Below are 19,983 nucleotides of genomic sequence, written 5' to 3'. Positions count from 1 at the left end.
AAAATAAAACACTTTAAATGATTTTTTTTCTGCATGTGTAATGTCATCCATAGATAAACCTGGACCACCAGCTGCTTTTGACATCACAGAAGTGACCAACGAGTCATGTCTTCTAACATGGAACCCCCCACGAGATGATGGTGGATCTAAAATCACAAACTATGTTGTGGAGAGAAAAGCAACAGACAGTGATATGTGGCACAAGCTCTCATCAACTGTCAAGGATACGAATTTCAAAGCAACCAAATTAACACCCAATAAAGAATACCTCTTCAGAGTTGCTGCAGAAAACATGTATGGTGTTGGCGAGCCAGTTCAGGCCGCTCCTATAACAGCCAAATTTCAGTTTGGTAAGTTTCTCAATCAGTTGGGGCGGAGGAGGGGGGGGGTAAGGATGCTTGTGTCAAACTTGGATTTAGGTGTTATATTAAATATAGGACATGTAACACATATCATTATCCTGTCTATAGACCCACCTGGACCTCCAACTCGCCTGGAACCTTCTGATATCACTAAAGATGCAGTCACTCTCACATGGTGTGAGCCAGACGATGATGGTGGCAGCCCAATCACTGGGTACTGGGTTGAAAGATTAGATCCTGACACTGATAAATGGGTTAAATGCAATAAGATGCCAATAAAGGACACAACATACAGGTATGCCCACAATCTCTATCAAGATGTTAAAACTGTTATAGTGCATACAAAGGTTTATTCTTTAGTATTCCTTTTGATTATACATGGTTATATATTACTATAATTTTTTAAATTATTTTTACTTACATTTTCTATTAGCACATAATTTGAAAATTGATATGAATTCCAGGATAGTTTCAAAGTGCTTGGTCTTCCAGGATATTATGATAATGATTATTGTTATAGTATTATAATTAGGTTGGTATATTTAGCCAAATCTAAAGTGTGTGATAGTTAAAAAGCAATTTTAAATTTATATTGGAATGCTTTCAGTTAAATTTTGTTTTTCACAATTTAAATTAGCCTCTTCTATTAAAATAAACAGAGGTTTCTGCTTCTTATCATGGTATTCAACTGGCATTTTGTTCCAAATCCAGAGTGAAAGGTCTCACCAATAAGAAAAAATACAGATTCCGTGTGCTGGCTGAAAATCTTGCTGGGCCTGGAAAACCAAGTAGATCAACTGAGCCAATCTTAATAAAGGATCCCATAGGTACTATTTAGATATTTTATGCGATTCTTTTGAAGCTTATACTATCTCCTTTTTGACAAATCTAAATGTTGATTTCCTTTCATTGGATTGCAGATCCTCCATGGCCCCCTGGAAAACCAACCGTGAAAGATGTAGGCAAAACATCATTAGTATTGAATTGGACAAAGCCAGAACACGATGGAGGGGCAAAGATTGAGTCTTATGTCATTGAAATGCTAAAGACTGGAACAGATGACTGGGTCCGAGTGGCCGAAGGAGTTCCCACCACTCAGCATTTGCTCCCAGGGCTCATGGAAGGGCAGGAATACTCATTCCGAGTCAGAGCTGTGAACAAGGCCGGGGAAAGTGAACCCAGTGAACCCAGTGACCCTGTGCTTTGTCGGGAAAAGCTGTGTAAGTCATTCTTGATGTTTAGGGCATATGAATTCTCCTAAACTACATCTGAGAACTACAATATGAGAAAATATGAAAAACTCATTACTGGATTATTTCAGCCTTGCCATACAACTTCCTAGATAATTTAGTGAAAACTGGTTATTGGACAATAAAAAATTATATTTGCTTTGCTTTTATTCTTCTTCAGATCCTCCATCACCACCTCGCTGGCTTGAAGTTATTAATATCACCAAAAATACAGCAGACCTGAAGTGGACAGTCCCTGAGAAAGATGGAGGATCCCCCATCACCAACTACATCGTGGAAAAGAGAGACGTGAGGCGAAAAGGCTGGCAAACAGTAGACACCACTGTCAAGGACACCAAGTGCACAGTAACCCCACTGACAGAGGGCGCTTTATACGTGTTCCGAGTTGCTGCAGAAAATGCCATAGGACAAAGTGACTATTGTGAAATTGAGGACTCCGTCCTGGCCAAAGACACCTTTAGTATGCTCTTTAACTTAATCTCTATGACACCTTTTGTTGTGGATTATCACTGTTCCCCCTGGTTTTTCTAACCATTGAATATTGTGTTTTCAGCCACCCCTGGACCACCCTATGCTCTCACAGTTGTTGATGTGACAAAACGACATGTTGACCTGAAGTGGGAACCACCTAAAAATGATGGTGGAAGACCAATACAGAGGTAGAATTTTAATTAACGCATAAAGAATAATTTATAAATGGCTGAAAATTCGTAACTTTGTTTTTTCTATTGATGCTAATGAAATACTTTGTTATTTTGATAGATACATCATTGAGAAGAAAGAAAAGTTAGGTACCCGTTGGGTGAAAGCTGGAAGGACTTCAGGACCCGACTGTAATTTCAGAGTAACTGATGTCATTGAAGGCACAGAGGTCCAGTTTCAGGTTCGGGCGGAAAATGAAGCTGGAGTTGGTCACCCAAGTGAACCCACAGAAATTCTGTCAATTGAAGATCCAACAAGTAAGTAATGCTGACTATACAAAGAATATTGTCTAGAGCTTAATGATGAGATTGTGGATGTGAACGGTTCACTCTTTTTTCAGGTCCTCCTTCACCTCCCCTTGACCTGCATGTGACTGATGCTGGAAGAAAACACATTGACATTGCTTGGAAGCCTCCAGAGAAAAATGGTGGAAGTCCTATTATAGGATACCATGTTGAAATGTGTCCAGTAGGCACTGAGAAATGGATGCGAGTTAATTCTCGCCCCATAAAAGACTTAAAATTCAAGGTTGAAGAAGGTATTGTTCCTGATAAGGAGTACGTTCTGAGAGTGAGAGCTGTCAATGCTGTTGGTGTCAGTGAGCCATCTGAAATCTCCGAAAATGTGGTTGCCAAAGACCCAGACTGTAAGAACACAGTTCCTTTTCTAATTAATAAAACAGGCTTCACTCATGCATTGCCTTTTGACATACTCTTTTATCCTCTTTTGGTTTATATCCTACAGGCAAGCCAACAATTGATCTGGAGACTCACGACATTGTTGTTATTGAAGGTGAAAAATTAAGCATTCCTGTTCCCTTCAGAGCTGTCCCAGTTCCAACTGTTAGTTGGCATAAAGATGGCAAAGAAGTTAAAGCAAGTGATAGACTAACAATGAAGAGCGATCACTTCTCAGCAAACCTTGAAGTTCCCAAGAGTGTCCATGCAGATGCAGGAGTTTACACTATTACACTGGAAAATAAGCTTGGCTCAGCAACTGCCTCGATCAATGTCAAAGTCATAGGTAAGCATTCTTTGATAAAACACCAGTCATTCCTCATGTGTTGGGAAAATAGTTAACTTTGTTATGTTAGTATAAATTTCTTCATGAATTGTCCATTTGTAAGCTAAATGTCCTTTCAGATTGTTTCTTCCAATATGAGAAGCAAAACAATTATAAAGAGAGAAAATAGGTAGTTAAACTCTGATTAGACTAAATTACTTCTGCATGTGAAGTACTAATTTAAGTAAAAGATATAGAATACCCAAAGAATGTTAAAATAACCAATATTCCTATTAGTCGTCTTTGCATTGTTCCATAGTGTTCTCAACTAGGGGTATTAACACTTTCTGCCTCCTCCTCCCAAACACACAAATGGGGTTTGGAAATTTGGGGGCCATTTTTTCTAGGATCAAAGATTCAGGAAGAGCTGCTGACATGTAGTAGTTGGGGGCCAGGGATACTACATGGCCTGCAGTATAAGGGACACTCCTGTATCTCAAAGATTGTCCCACCCAAAATGTGAATAGTCCCACTTAGAGAAAGAGTATACTAGAAACATGACTTTTCAGATTACAATATTAATTATAAATTTCATTTTCAATAGGCCTACCTGGACCATGCAAAGATATTAAAGCAAGTGATGTGACCAAGAGTTCTTGTAAATTAACCTGGGAACCACCAGAATATGATGGTGGAAGCCCAATTCTACATTATGTCCTGGAACGCAGAGAAGCTGGAAGGAGGACATATATACCAGTCATGTCTGGTGAGAATAAACTATCTTGGTCTGTAAAAGACCTCATACCGAATGGTGAATACTTCTTCCGTGTTAAAGCTGTCAACAAGATTGGTGGAGGCGAATATATTGAACTAAAAAATCCAGTCATTGCTCAAGATCCAAAGCGTAAGTTTTGGCATGAATGTAATATAGCTAGGAATTAATATGCAATTTATTTTAAGAAGATGGACTTTCCTATATTAACAGTTTTTCTCTTGCTCTTCAGAGCCCCCTGATCCACCTATAGATGTTGAGGTTCATAATCCTACAGCTGAGGCAATGACTATTACATGGAAGCCACCTTTGTACGATGGAGGGAGCAAGATAATGGGTTACATCATAGAGAAGATTGCTAAGGGAGAAGAAAGGTGGAAAAGATGCAATGAACACCTGGTACCAATCCTGACCTATACAGCAAAAGGACTTGAAGAGGGAAAGGAATACCAGTTCCGTGTGCGAGCAGAAAATGCTGCTGGTATTGGTGAACCTTCTCGGGCCACTCCTCCAACCAAAGCTGTAGATCCTATTGGTAAGTTTTATTTAATTGGGTTGGTGTTTTCCCATTATCAAATAAATGAGAATAATGTTTTGTCAGATATTTTAATCAGAATTGAAAACAATTATTATTTTTCATCATTACAGATGCCCCAAAAGTCATTATGAGAACAAGTCTAGAAGTAAGACGAGGTGATGAAATAGCACTTGATGCAACAATTTCTGGGTCACCTTACCCAACTATTACATGGCTAAAGGATGAAAGTGTTCTTACACCAGAAGAAATGAAAAAACGAATAGCACCCACAGTTAGGAGAAAGAAGGGTGAAGTTCAAGAAGAAGAACCATTTGTCTCGCCTCTGGTGGAGCGTTTGAGTATTGACAGTAGTAAAAAAGGAGAATCTCAGCTACGTGTCCGAGATTCTGTTCGACCAGACCATGGCCAGTATATGATCAAAGTTGAAAATGACCATGGTATCGCAAAAGCGCCTTGTACTGTCAGTGTGCTGGGTAAGTAGTTAAAACTACCCTTCCCTCTGGAAAACTCAAATAAAAAGTTTGTTGGGGGGCAGTTAAAAGAAGTGGGAAATGGCTTCAGCAAGGTATCCTTAGTCCCCCCTTTTTTTTTTCTGCTTGCTATGTAAAAGAAATAACCAACCTTGTTATTCATTAGCTTATGTGATACAAAGATAGACAGATATAGGAAAATCAAAAGTTTATGTCAAAGGAAACACACTAACATTTAAATTTTCTGCTGAAACCATTTCTACACAAATTTTAATCACCATTCTCTTTTGAAATATTAGATACACCAGGACCACCAATCAACTTTGTATTTGAAGATATTAGAAAGAACTCAGTCCTCTGCAAATGGGAACCACCCCTTGATGATGGTGGCAGTGAAATTATAAACTACACCCTGGAAAAGAAAGATAAGACAAAACCTGACTCAGAATGGATTATTATCACTTCAACACTCAGACATTGCAAGTATTCAGTGACAAAATTGATTGAAGGAAAAGAGTACCTCTTCCGTGTAAGAGCTGAAAATAGGTTTGGCCCTGGACCACCTTGTGTTTCAAAGCCACTTACAGCTAAAGATCCATTTGGTAAGGTTCCTTTAGCATCTAAACGTTGCCTTTTGATCATATACATTGCTATATACATTGTCACAGCTTTTGAATTTGAATGTTTATGTCATACTAAAGAATTAATTCAAATATGCTATTTTTTTAAATCAGAACCACCTGATGCACCTGATAAGCCCATTGTGGAAGATGTTACCAGTAACAGTATGCTAGTGAAATGGAATGAACCAAAGGACAATGGAAGCCCCATCTTGGGTTACTGGCTTGAAAAACGTGAGGTTAATAGTACACATTGGTCTCGTGTCAACAGAAACCTTCTGAATGCTTTGAAGACCAATGTAGAAGGCCTATTAGAAGGACTCACCTATGTCTTTAGAGTATGTGCCGAAAATGCCGCTGGACCTGGAAAGTTCAGTCCCCCTTCAGATCCCAAAACAGCACATGATCCAATCTGTAAGTAACATCTTAAGAAGAAAGTGGGGTACAGCATGGTGATTATATACTTGAAAGTTGTTAAGACAGTAAATCTTAAATATTATCACTACAAAAATGGTAATTATGTGAGGGGATAGAGATGTTAATAAATTATGGTAATCGTTTCACAATATATACATGTATCAAATCATGTTATATACCTTAAACCTACATATATGTTACTAATATTTCAATAAAACTGGAAAATCAAACAAATATAGCAGTGACTATGGACACTATCTTGAGGTTACAATGTAAAGTTTTAAACATCTATATATATAACTTAAAAGTTTCACAAAACAGTACTTACCCATGTTATGTGCAATGCACTATGAAAAACAAGTGGGACAGGTAAGCTACTGTACATTTTAAAACCATCGGTGAGTTTTGATTTGTATATCTGCATTCATTCTAGCTCCACCTGGACCACCTGTCCCAAGAATTGCTGACACAAGCTCCACAACTATTGAACTAGAATGGGAACCCCCAGCTTTCAATGGCGGTGGGGAAATTATTGGCTACTTTGTCGATAAGCAGCTGGTTGGGACAAATGAATGGTCACGCTGCACAGAGAAGATGATCAAGGTCCGTAAGTTCACTGTCAAAGAAATCCGAGAGGGTGCTGATTACAAACTCCGAGTGAGTGCCGTCAATGCTGCGGGTGAAGGACCACCTGGAGAAACGGGACCTGTTACTGTGGCTGAACCTCAAGGTACTTAAAAGTTATATGATAAAGATTATGGCTACTTTCCTGGTATGGGTTCCCCCTCCCCCTGCATCTTTCTTGGGCTAATGTTTGGCTGTTCTCTATCAACAGAGCCTCCATCTGTGGAACTAGATGTTTCTGTTAAGGGTGGAATACAAATAATGGCTGGGAAGACTCTCAGAATTCCAGCTGTGGTAACTGGCCGTCCAGTGCCTACAAAAGTGTGGACCATAGAAGAAGGAGAACTGGATAAAGACCGTGTTGTAATAGAGAACGTTGGAACCAAATCTGAACTAATTATCAAGGAAGCATTGAGAAAAGATCATGGCAGATATGTGATTACAGCTACCAATAGCTGTGGTTCCAAATTTGCAGCAGTCAGGGTAGAGGTTTTTGGTAAGGAATGCTACATGGATTTTTAGAGGATTTTCAAGTTATACTATCTTATTGCATTGATTTTTTTTTTCATTGTTTTATTTTGCAGATGTCCCTGGTCCAGTTCTTGACTTAAAACCTGTTGTAACAAATAGAAAGATGTGTCTGCTGAACTGGTCTGATCCAGCAGATGATGGAGGAAGTGAAATCACGGGCTTTATTATTGAAAGAAAAGATGCCAAGATGCATACTTGGAGACAACCCATAGAGACTGAGAGATCTAAATGTGATATCACAGGTCTACTTGAGGGACAAGAATATAAGTTCCGTGTGATTGCCAAGAACAAGTTTGGCTGTGGCCCTCCTGTTGAAATAGGACCAATTCTTGCAGTTGATCCACTAGGTAAAAGAGGTTTTCATTGTGTTTATAAAGTAAATACTGTTTGTTTCTATTTATAGCTTTAAACTCCCAACAGTATCAAGATCTATAGCTAGGGAATAATAAGAAAGGTAAATCAAATAACTACTAGCACCTTTAAGAATACCATATTTACTATAATTTTAATATAGTTTTTGGCTCACTGTAATTTTTTACATAAAACCAACCATGGTTATATGTACTAAAAACCTGGGTTTACTGGAGTTTAGCAAGAACCTAAAATAATTTAGAAATATTATATCTTTACAATAGAATACACTGAAGTAATTAATTTAATAGCCTAGTAGTTAAAGAGAGTTCATTGTTTTTGAAAGGTTATAGGACAGATATTGCCTTAGGATAAATGTCTTAGTCTTCCTTTAGATCTCAAGTAGTTCCCACCCTGGAAGGCCCCAAACCAGGAAGAGCCATCAAGGAATAAAAACCAACCATAGGAAATCTCCTTGACCAATATGAACAAATATGAAACCCTAAAATTGCACACACTGGTAATGCACTTTGTTTCATCCAAGAAAACAAAGTCTTGGGACCCATTCCCCAAGAGACAGATGGTATTATTTCTCCACCATCACCTGAAAAAAAAAAACAGTTACCTCCTATACCACTCACTGTGATAGCTCATCTCAGAATTTTCTCTAGTCAAGTTGTATCAGAGGATCAAACAGATATGGGCTTCCACTACAGAACTCTGCTCTGGTTTCAGTAATCTCTATATATAAACGCCTAATATGCTAAGTGTCCGATAGGTCGACCTCTCAACCAGTCACAATGATATGCACTGACCACCAGGGAGCAGATGTTCCAACCAAGAGGTTAGCTTGCTGCTGGGGTCTTGCCGACTGGGACTGGACAAGAAGGGCCGGACACGCCCTGGAGCCCTCCCGTGGCCTCTCCCAGCTGGCCTGCCGGCCCTGATCAGCCCCAATGGGGACTTGGTGAGACGGGCTGGACATGCCCTGGAGCCAACCTCCTGTGGTCCCTCCCTGGCCTCTAAAATATTTGTTCTAATTAATTTTCTTTCTCTGTGCATGAATTTGTGCACTGGGCCTCTAGTAGTCAATAAGAGTGGATCGGGTCTAATTTCACCATTCAAAGCTTATTCTTTTGCTTTTTTGTCCTTCAGGACACTAAACTACAGCATCATTACATAAATTCTCTTTCCAACCCATTTTAAGCCCACTCTTGAGGCAACATGACTCAAAGCATGTTCAGTAGACATATCCACTGTCTGTCAACAAAACTTTGCTGTCAGTTGGTCATCCAAAGCAAAACTTCACAGACCCACCCTCCTAGTTCATTAATATTGGAAGCTTCCCCAGAGACAGAGGTAAAAATATCTAAAATGCTAAATATAAAAAAACAGACATGCCCCTCAATTTATTTTTAATCAATCTTCATGATAAATTTTACTTAAAAAAATTTTGCCTTATATGAATGCCTATAAGTAGGGAATGGAGATGTCTTGAGAAGGATTTTAAAGATGGGTATTATTAAGATTAGGCCACACAGAAACATATTTTTCACACAATTAATTTGAAGTGAAATATTTCTTACATGAACATTTATTTCATGCTTGTCATTTCGACTTGCTTCTGGTTAAAGGTCCTCCGACGTCTCCTGAGAGGCTCACATATACAGAAAGGACAAAGTCCACTATCACCCTTGACTGGAAAGAGCCCCGCAGTGATGGTGGCAGCCCCATCCAAGGCTATATCATTGAAAAACGGCGTCACGACAAACCTGACTTTGAAAGAGTTAACAAGCGACTCTGCCCAACCACATCTTTTCTGGTTGACAACCTTGATGAACACCAAATGTATGAGTTCCGTGTCAAAGCTGTCAATGCAGTTGGTGAAAGTGAACCATCCCTGCCTCTTAATGTGGTCATACAAGATGATGAAGGTGTGGAATCTGAACATAATAATACTGTTAATGTAATTTATAGCAATGCCTTTATCTCATGAGTTGAGCAAATATCCTTATGACTTTGCTAATTTTCCCTTGTCCTTCTTTTTCACAGTGCCTCCAACTATTAAATTGCGCCTGTCTGTTCGAGGAGACACTATCAAGGTTATGGCGGGAGAGCCTGTTAACATTCCTGCAGATGTGACAGGCCTCCCAATGCCTAAGATTGAGTGGTCCAAGAATGAAACTGTGATTGAAAAACCCACTGATGCACTGAAGATAACCAAGGAAGAAGTATCCCGAAGTGAGGCCAAGACTGAGGTTATCATTCCCAAAGCAGTCCGGCAGGACAAAGGCACTTACACAATTACAGCTTCCAATCGCCTTGGCTCAGTCTTCCGAAATGTTCATGTTGAAGTCTATGGTAAGCAATATGCTTTCTTTTATCAAAACGAAATCCAGTGTCTGTTTAAGAATTGCCTTCTCAGTCTCCTCTTTTGGTTCCTTTCCAGATCGTCCATCCCCACCAAGAAACCTTGCTGTTACAGACATTAAAGCTGAATCTTGCTATTTGACATGGGATGCCCCTCTAGACAATGGTGGCAGTGAAATCACCCATTATATCATTGACAAACGTGATGCAAGTAGGAAGAAATCTGAATGGGAGGAAGTCACCAACACTGCCGTAGAGAAGAGATATGGGGTAAACTCTTTTAAATATTTTCTTATACACATTAAAAGGGCAAGACCTTGAATAAACACCAGTCTAGCATAACCTTGGAACTTAATGATTAAACTCAAAACCAAAAAAAATTCATTGTAGTTTGTAGCACCATGCACATAAGGCCACTTGATAAATACAATAATTTGATATGCAAAGTATCTTTTACTTGAGAGATCCATTATTAGCTATGGGAAGTGATCAACCAAAGAACTTGTATGCATATATGCATAACCCATGGACACAGACAATAAGGTGGTGGAGGCCTGGGGTGGGGGCCGGGCGCAGGCTATAAGAGGTTAATGGTAGAAAAAAGCAGACATATGTAATACTTTCACTAAAGATTTTTTAATAAAATAAAATAATAAATTTAGATATTTTCATTTTAAAAGCTTTCTCCATGTTAGAGTCTACATATTTTTAAACTATATATATATATTAGCGTTTATAGATTTATTTTTATAGTCTTCCCTAACAAAATAACTAATTTTAAAATAAGTGAAAATCAACATAAGTATATTCTTTTTTTAAAAGTTACTATTCATCTGATTTCTAGCTCTGGAAACTTATCCCCAATGGTCAGTATGAGTTCCGAGTTAGGGCAGCGAATAAATACGGAATCAGTGATGAGTGCAAATCGGATAAAGTGACCATTCAAGATCCTTATCGCCTTCCTGGAGCTCCAGGAAAACCGAAAGTTTTGGAGCGCACCAAAGGGTCCATGCTAGTGAGCTGGACTCCTCCTTTGGACAATGGCGGCTCTCCAATCACTGGCTACTGGCTGGAGAAGAGAGAAGAGGGAAGTCCCTACTGGTCACGTGTTAGCCGAGCACCAATAACCAAAGTGGGATCAAAAGGCGTGGAATTTAATGTTCCTCGTTTGATTGAAGGTGTTAAATACCAGTTCAGAGCAATGGCAATAAACGTTGCAGGAATTGGCCCTCCCAGTGAACCATCAGATCCAGAGGTTGCAGGAGATCCCATATGTAAGTATGCTTCCATTTCTGGAATTTACAAAGGGCAAAGCCACTAACTGGATAATTTTGCTTTTAAATTTCTTGTATTTTTCTATGCCAAATTATTTTCTTTTTTTAGAGTTAGAAGTTTCATACTTATATAGACTATCAAAAGTATATATGTATATGTGTATATATTTATTTATATACATACATACTATGCACAACTACCTCTATAAATGTATATATACATATAAACACAAACATAAAACCATATAGTTTTTAAACTCTTGGATTAAACCTAGTACTTTTATGAGAAATCACATAACAATGACCCTTGACATAAGCTCCTCTCTACTCCCATCCTATATAATAAAGATCCTATATAATAAAGATGTAATATACAAATGGTCATTACGCTGTGAAGCGTAACAACCGGATCACGGATCAGCAGGAGGGTGGGGCAGTGAGCTATAAGCAGGTGGTGAAGAGCTACAGGAGGGGGCAGGGCAGCAAGCTATGAGGGGGGGTCAGGGAGGGAGAGGGGGAGCTACAGGAGAGTGGGGCAGTGGGTGGAGAGCTACTGGAGGACAGCAGTGAACTACTGGCAAGCTACTCGCGCACAGATTCGTGCGCAGGGCTACTAGTACTTTAATAAATCCCTATCTCATTAGATACTGTGGAAAGTTATCTCCCTCACTAAATAGTCAGAACCTCCAGTAGGAATTTAACAAAAAGCAAAATGTTGCTAAATATTCAGTAATATTTATTAAACAAACGTATAAGATTCTCAAGCACAGTCTGTAGGGTCAAATAAAAGGAAAAATACTTCTAAAATATCTATGAGCAGATCAGTTGAAAAAATAAAATTCCATGGCCTTAATGGTTAATTGCATTTATTACATAATATATCTAATTAGATACTCTAGAAAAAACTTTTGCTATTTGTTAAAAAGAAGACAAAAATACTCTAAGTTCTATATGGATGATAATGTATAAAATGAAGTAGTATCCATTCATTCACTCAATAAGGTAGTACTGAACTTATGCTATGTGCAAGGAATTATGTTAGGTACTAAAGAGGGAAGGGCTGTGGTTAAAAAGATCAATAGAGTAAAAGAATTTCTGTAATTATAAATCACTGTCAAGAATGTAAAGGATTATTATGTGATTTATAGGGGCCCAGTGCACGAATTCATGCACCTTAAAAGGAACTGTGGGCTGTAGGCACAGGGGCGGGTCTTAGCCCATCCTCTGCACCCCCGCCTGGCCCCTCCTGCCATGGCCCCCAGTTTTCCTGTCTGCCAGCAGCCCTGCTCCCGCTGATCCCACGTGCTGACGATGCCGGCCCCACTCAAACCCACTGATGGCACGGAGTGATTGGAGCTGGCACCAGCGGCAGCAGCTGCTTCCCCAATTGCCCCTCAGGAGCAGGGGGAGTTAGAGAAACCCTTAGGGGCAATCAGGCCAGCTGCTGCTTGCACCTGCTGATGGCGCCAAGTGATCAGGACAGGCTCCAGGCACTTGCAGTGGGTGCAAGGCAGCTCTGGTTGCAGCTCTGGCACCAGCCACGGATGCAAGCAAGGCCAGTGCCAGCAGCACGTGTGAGTGCTGGGTGGGACCGCAGCACGTGGGAGCAAAGAATTTTCAGTAACCACCAGAGGCTCACCTCAGTGACAATGACTGGTGCCCTGCCTTGATCTGACACTCCCACTCACCTGCTCCACAATTCCACCGTGGCCAATGCCCGCCATGTTCCGCAAACACCCCTGGTGGTCAGCACATGTCATCACGACCGGTTGTTCAGTTGTCTGGTTGTTCCGCCGTTCAGTCTATTTGCATATTAGCCTTTTATTATATAAGATTGTAGACAATGACTGTGTAGGGTCTTAAGATTCGTTTGTGTTCAAAGATTTACCAGCTAATGATAAAAATCACTTTTAATTTTAATTTTATGGTGAATTAATTAAAATGTTCTTAGTAGAAAATATTGCAGTATCTCTCCAAAGGGATCTCAAAAGTAAAATGGTTTTTCACTAATCATGTGTAAATAGAATACAGACCTATCTAGAGATCAAAGCAGTCTTTCTAATCCCAATTAGTTGTTTACTTTTTTTTGTTTTTGCACTAATGCTAACTGAAATAGACTATGTTCTATATTACTCTATTCTATAAAGTAATTTATTCCTTTGGCATTCCTATTTTAATATTCTAATAGATTAAAAATAAAAAATGATCATGTACAGTACAACATTTCTGTGGCATATAAATCTAGCATTCCATTCATTTCAAAACTTTATATGTTTGGGGTTTTTCTCTTACTAGATCCACCCAGCCCACCTTCTTGCCCAGAGGTAAAAGATAAAACAAAGTCAAGCATCTCGCTAGCATGGAAACCTCCAGCCAAAGATGGTGGCAGTCCAATCAAAGGATACATTGTAGAAATGCAAGAAGAGGGAACCACTGACTGGAAAAGAGTAAATGAGCCCGATAAACTTCTAACTACCTGTGAATGTGTGGTGCCGAATTTGAAAGAACTCAGAAAGTACAGGTTCAGAGTGAAAGCTGTAAATGAAGCTGGTGAATCTGAACCAAGTGATACAACTGGAGAGATCCCTGCAACTGATATTCAAGGTACTGGTCCATCTATGCATTCACCTTTGGGTATTATTACCAAATGGGTTAATTTACTGAAGATGTGTCGGTTACTTTATTGAATAAGGTGAGCTAAATCCTGTTCTGTTATTCGTGGTGTTACAGAGGCACCAGAAGTTTACATTGACATTGGAGCACAGGACAGTCTGACTTGTCAAGCTGGCTCACAGATTAGGATTCCTGCTGTCATCAAGGGGCGCCCAACACCAAAATCCTCTTGGGAATTTGATGGAAAGGCAAAGAAGGCGATGAAGGTGAGAAAAATTACAATTCTCTGTGTCTCCCATTGAATCACTCTAAGGAATGTTTATACTACAACTGACCATCTTCTTTTCTAATAGGATGGAGTTCATGATATACCCGAAGATGCACAGGTAAGATAAAATGGAAAAGATTCATAATCTAGTTGACTTCAGTACTTCTAGTATTTCATTCAGTGTATAACTACTGTTTGTTTGGGGTTTTTTGTGCAGCTGGAGACTGCAGAAAACTCATCGGTAATTATTATTCCGGAGTGTAAACGATCTCATTCAGGCAAATACAGCATCACAGCCAAGAATAAAGCAGGACAAAAGACTGCAAATTGCAGAGTTAAAGTCATGGGTAAGAAAGACTCTAAAAGTTACCATGGAATAAGAACAAATTAATTTTTTTTAAGAAGCAACATTGCTTATATTGTGATATGCATTCAACAGATGTACCAGGGCCACCCAAAGATCTGAAAGTCAGTGACATCACAAGGGGTAGTTGCCGACTTACATGGAAGATGCCAGATGATGATGGAGGAGACAGGATCAAAGGCTATGTTATCGAGAAGAAGACTATTGATGGGAAAGCGTGGACTAAAGTCAATCCAAACTGTGGAAGCACCACATTTTTAGTTCCTGATCTCATCTCTGAACAGCAATATTTCTTCCGCGTTCGTGCAGAAAACCGTTTTGGCATTGGCCCACCTGTGGAAACCATTCAGAGGACCACTGCCAGGGATCCAATATGTAAGTTTTAAAATCTGTGATTAAAATACCTTCTCCAAATTGAAAAATATGCAGCTATAAACAATGCTTAATACTTTCTTTATTTTTAAAGATCCTCCTGATCCTCCTATTAAACTCAAGATTGGCCTCATAACAAAGAGCACGGTACACCTGACGTGGAAACCCCCGAAGAATGATGGAGGCTCCCCTGTCACCCACTATATTGTTGAGTGCCTTGCGTGGGACCCTACTGGGAAAAAGAAAGAAGCATGGAAACAGTGCAATCGGCGTGATGTGGAAGAACTGGAATTTACCGTGGAAGACCTCGTAGAGGGTGGAGAATATGAATTCAGAGTCAAAGCTGTCAATGAGGCAGGAGTCAGCAAACCTTCAGCCACTGTGGGTCCTGTGATTATCAAAGACCAGACATGTAAGCACCAACATAGTAATAGAGAACATCCTTTCGTGAATGTCTTTCTAGACATGTAATAATAGTCCAAAATAAAAAGAGATATGTCTATCTATCAGGAAGCCACCATGGGTTGAGTGTGGACATGGGCACATTACTCAATCACTCATTCCCTCAACTTCTATAGAATTATCATATTCCCTTACATATTAACTTTTCCTTTTTTAAATAAGATGATGCTTGGAATTTCCTTAAGATAATTTTTCTCCATGCATGCTGTTTTACCTATCAGAAGTCAAAGCACTTCTTCCACATGCTCCTCAAAAGGGGCAGAAAATGGCCATTTATTTGCTCAGCAACTGCCAAGCCCCGTTTATCTTTTTTCTATTTGAGAAAAAGGCATATCCATTTTAATAGATAAAATATGTACACAAATATGGTAATAATTCTTCCTCTAATTATTGTTATTATCACCACTGCTGTATATTTGTTCAATTCTTCTAAATTTAGTCACAACAGTCTTTTCACATTCTTATACTAAATTTATGGAAAATAGACATTTGCTTTGCCTCTACTATCAGTTATATTTCTTCAAAGGGGAAGAACTTCATCTCAGAATTAACACAATAGGTTCCCTCATAACTGCATAAATACTAAAGGGAATATCATGTAAGAACGCCCATGCCTGCGCGACTACAATTTCCACTTCTCTCTGCCCCTCATCAATATCTATACGCATAATGATGCCAGGTAAGTGATAGGCAATAGCTATACAGAGCCACATGTAGATAAAGGATGATGACCACATGTACCTGTTCCCCAAGCTGGTATAAGTTAATTGAAGACAGATCTATTCTTTATATTGGGCTGGGCTACAAAGCCTGTCTATAAATAGCTTTATAGTCACTGTGAATTCTAATTTCTATCCTTTAGTGCTTTTTGTTCCTAATAACAATAATTTGTTTGTAATAATCTAGGCCCACCATCAATTGATCTAAAAGAATTCATGGAGGTTGAAGAAGGAACTGATGTTAGCATCGTGGCCAAAATTAAAGGTGTACCATTCCCAACACTAACCTGGTTTAAAGCGCCTACAAAGAAGCCTGATAATAAAGAACCTGTTATCTATGACACCCATATCAATAAACTCGTGGTGGATGATACTTGCACCTTAGTTATTCCACAGTCTCGCAGGAGTGACACTGCCTTATATACCATTACAGCTGTGAATAACCTGGGAACAGCATCAAAGGAGATGAGATTGAATGTCCTTGGTAAGGATTGCATGGTTTTATAGAAACTATGTGTGTTTTTTCTGTTCATAAATGTAATGTTGGGCTTCGAAATTATTCTACTAATAAAGTTTTTCTTTTTAAACCATTTTAGGTCGCCCTGGCCCTCCAGTGGGACCAATAAAGTTTGAATCTATTTCAGCAGACCAAATGACATTATCTTGGCTCCCACCTAAAGATGACGGTGGGTCTAAGATCACAAACTATGTAATTGAGAAAAGAGAACCCAATAGGAAGACATGGGTGCGTGTCTCCAGTGAACCCAAAGAGTGCATGTTCACAGTTCCCAAATTACTAGAAGGCCATGATTATGTATTCCGGATCATGGCCCAGAATAAATATGGCATTGGGGAGCCTCTTGACAGTGAACCTGAAACAGCAAGAAACCTCTTCTGTAAGTAGCACAGGTTTCACATACAAAGTCATTCTTATGTGTGTGTTTCATAAGTTCTGATAAATCAATGTGATTATTTTTTTTCACAGCTGTCCCTGGAGCACCAGATAAGCCAACAGTTAGCAGTGTGACTCGTAACTCCATGACTGTCAACTGGGAGGAGCCAGAATATGATGGAGGCTCTCCTGTGACTGGATACTGGCTAGAAATGAAAGACACCACTTCAAAGAGATGGAAGAGAGTTAACCGAGATCCTATCAAAGCCATGACTTTGGGTGTTTCTTATAAAGTGACTGGCCTTATTGAAGGTTCTGATTATCAGTTCCGGGTGTACGCGATCAATGCTGCTGGTGTGGGTCCAGCAAGTCCACCGTCAGACCCAGTGACTGCTAGAGATCCAATTGGTAAGCCTTGACACCATTTGTTTTCTTTTTTTTCTTTTTCCAAAGTGCCATGGTATAGTCAAGAATACTAATGTATACTGGTTCTTTCCAGCCCCTCCTGGTCCTCCATTTCCCCAAGTCACAGACTGGACTAAATCATCTGCAGATTTGGAGTGGACTCCCCCACTAAAAGATGGTGGATCCAAAGTAACTGGATACATCGTTGAATTTAAGGAAGAAGGAAAAGAAGAATGGGAAAAGGTAACTAACACTTGGTATTACGGAAATGTACTATAAACTAAAAATGTAGCAGTTATGCTGAATCGCATTAACTTCTATCTTTATCTTTTGAATTAAGAAATCATATTATAATCCAAATATCTGTTATATAAAAAAATCTAATGAAAGTTAAGTCATGTTATTGTTAACTTATCTTTTGGTTATAAACCCTGAGAAAGTGAAATAAAGGCACAGGACAGTTTTTTGTTTTTGTTTTCAATCATTTGACAATAATTTGAAAACATGATTTCTGATAAGATATTCCATTCAGTGCTTACCTGTAATAACTGATCCCTAAAACCTAAACTGGCAACAATTTTTCCAAAGGCAGTTAACTATGTCCTTGGTTATGCTTTAGAAAACTATTAAAATAAGTAGCTACCAAGAACTATTGTAATTATAAAATGCTTGTGATTTTTCCCTAGGCTAAAGATAAAGAAGTGAGAGGAACAAAACTTGTTGTGACAGGGTTAAAAGAAGGAGCATTCTACAGATTTAGAGTTAGAGCAGTCAACATTGCTGGCATTGGAGAGCCTGGAGAAGTCACAGATGCCATTGAAATGAAGGACCGAATTGGTAATTAATACTTCTATTATTTTTATATGTATTTCTGTTTTGGATTGGAAATGAAAATCACATTTGTAAAATCACATTTGTTTTTCCAGTCTCACCTGATCTTCAGCTAGATGCCAGCGTCAGAGACAGAATTGTGGTCCATGCTGGAGGGGTGATCCGGATCATCGCCTATGTGTCTGGAAAACCTCCTCCAACCATCACCTGGAGCATGAATGAAAGAGCATTACCTCAAGAAGCCACCATTGAGAGCACAGCCATTAGCTCATCCATGGTCATTAAGAATTGCCAGAGAAGCCACCAAGGTGTCTATTCTCTTCTTGCCAAAAACGAAGGGGGAGAAAGGAAGAAGACAATTATCGTCGATGTATTAGGTAAATACTTTCGATCTGTCCATGCAACTTAAAGATCACATTTATTTTATCAACAACAAAGCTATGTTGCCCTAGCTAGTTTGGCTCAGTGGATAGAGTGTCGGCCTGCAGACTTAAGGGTCCCAGGTTTGATTCTGGTCAAGGGCACATGCCCAGATTGCTGGCTCAATCCCCAGTAGAGGGCGTGCAGGAGGCAGCCAATTATCAATGATGATTCTCTCTCATCATTGATGTTTCTATCTCTCCCTCTTCCTTCCTCTCTGAAATAAATAAATATATATATATTTTTTAAAATGCTATGTTAAAATAAAATTATGTTACAAATATTTTGGAAAATAAGAAAAATCATCCATCATCTCATTAACCACTACAGTATTAGCATTTTTTAATTTATCCTTGTTTCTATATCCTATACATATTTTATATGGTTGTACTCCTACTATAAAGTTTTATGTGTTGACTTTTTATATAACATGCTGCCATAAGCATTTACTATGCTACTATATAGTTTTCATAAAAGCAACTTTCCTGCAAATGTACATGAATGTTTCACAGTTTGCAAAGGTTGACCATTTTCACATCATGGGATTGTTTCTTTATTTTCTAATTATCATAATACTGCAAAAATCCCTTTGAAGGGTTTCTGTATTCTGATTGAAGAGAAGCATCATATTTAGTTATCAATATTGAATTTCTAGACATTAAAATAGAGTTGAACTCCCCAGTGCTTCGTCACATCTCTTGCTGGCTGCTTCATTCCAGTGATTTGTTCAGAAAGGAAAGCCCTCCCACTCAGATCTCTCTCAGCATGTCTCTAGGAACAATCACACTCCAAACAGCCACTTTTTATGTGAAAATAACTAGTTCTCTATTGAACATAATTAATGTTATGAAAACATTATGATTTCATTAATGAAAATGGTAGAAGGGAAGATATCTTATTGGGCAATAATCCTACAAGATTTTATATTAGTTTCGAGCTACTAAACACTCTTTTACCTAATGGCTATCGTTTTAACTTGACCAACTGGTACACTGCCAGGTTAAATTTCAACACTCTCAAAGGTCATTCTGAGATTTGGGACCTCTTGTGCTCCTCGTTGATTCACTGGTGACCCAGAAAAAAACTCTCTCCCCTTTGAAAATTGGACACAAAAAAGTAGCTATGCTATCACTCCTTTCTCATCCCATCTCCCTCTGGGCGTCTTCCCAACAGCCCCTTCCTACAGTTACTGTTCCTTCAGCTTCTGCTGAAACCGGGGCAAGCCGTAACTGTTGCAAACCTATTTCATCTAAAAATATGGTTGAAAATAGATACCAGGGGAGGAAAACAACTCAAAAAATAAACACAAAATCTTATTTTCTTCATAACAACATTTGTGTCCCCTTTTTAAAAA

General features: G+C 39.0%; 1 protein-coding gene across 1 annotated transcript in view; it reads left to right on the top strand.

Annotated features, from left to right (window-relative positions):
* TTN (titin) overlaps window positions 1-19,983 on the top strand; it is a 281,117-nt gene that overhangs the window by 190,500 nt on the left and 70,634 nt on the right. Inside the window, exons 212-244 of the mRNA XM_054723165.1 lie at window positions 54-350; window positions 471-657; window positions 1,074-1,189; window positions 1,283-1,582; window positions 1,773-2,072; window positions 2,166-2,271; window positions 2,375-2,571; window positions 2,655-2,960; window positions 3,059-3,337; window positions 3,921-4,220; window positions 4,321-4,623; window positions 4,737-5,099; window positions 5,396-5,698; window positions 5,831-6,130; window positions 6,567-6,863; window positions 6,969-7,253; window positions 7,342-7,635; window positions 9,274-9,573; window positions 9,692-10,000; window positions 10,089-10,279; window positions 10,854-11,283; window positions 13,579-13,887; window positions 14,014-14,162; window positions 14,250-14,282; window positions 14,382-14,511; window positions 14,604-14,903; window positions 14,995-15,312; window positions 16,269-16,565; window positions 16,678-16,977; window positions 17,067-17,381; window positions 17,473-17,621; window positions 18,065-18,215; window positions 18,305-18,586. Coding sequence (XP_054579140.1) covers window positions 54-350; window positions 471-657; window positions 1,074-1,189; window positions 1,283-1,582; window positions 1,773-2,072; window positions 2,166-2,271; window positions 2,375-2,571; window positions 2,655-2,960; window positions 3,059-3,337; window positions 3,921-4,220; window positions 4,321-4,623; window positions 4,737-5,099; window positions 5,396-5,698; window positions 5,831-6,130; window positions 6,567-6,863; window positions 6,969-7,253; window positions 7,342-7,635; window positions 9,274-9,573; window positions 9,692-10,000; window positions 10,089-10,279; window positions 10,854-11,283; window positions 13,579-13,887; window positions 14,014-14,162; window positions 14,250-14,282; window positions 14,382-14,511; window positions 14,604-14,903; window positions 14,995-15,312; window positions 16,269-16,565; window positions 16,678-16,977; window positions 17,067-17,381; window positions 17,473-17,621; window positions 18,065-18,215; window positions 18,305-18,586 — 8,496 coding nt within the window. The remainder of the gene's footprint in view (window positions 1-53; window positions 351-470; window positions 658-1,073; window positions 1,190-1,282; window positions 1,583-1,772; window positions 2,073-2,165; window positions 2,272-2,374; window positions 2,572-2,654; window positions 2,961-3,058; window positions 3,338-3,920; window positions 4,221-4,320; window positions 4,624-4,736; window positions 5,100-5,395; window positions 5,699-5,830; window positions 6,131-6,566; window positions 6,864-6,968; window positions 7,254-7,341; window positions 7,636-9,273; window positions 9,574-9,691; window positions 10,001-10,088; window positions 10,280-10,853; window positions 11,284-13,578; window positions 13,888-14,013; window positions 14,163-14,249; window positions 14,283-14,381; window positions 14,512-14,603; window positions 14,904-14,994; window positions 15,313-16,268; window positions 16,566-16,677; window positions 16,978-17,066; window positions 17,382-17,472; window positions 17,622-18,064; window positions 18,216-18,304; window positions 18,587-19,983) is intronic.

This window comes from Eptesicus fuscus, chromosome 11 (assembly GCF_027574615.1).
Source record: "Eptesicus fuscus isolate TK198812 chromosome 11, DD_ASM_mEF_20220401, whole genome shotgun sequence".
Classification (NCBI taxonomy): Eukaryota; Metazoa; Chordata; class Mammalia; order Chiroptera; family Vespertilionidae; genus Eptesicus; species Eptesicus fuscus.
This window is presented reverse-complemented; position numbering and strand designations above follow the sequence as displayed.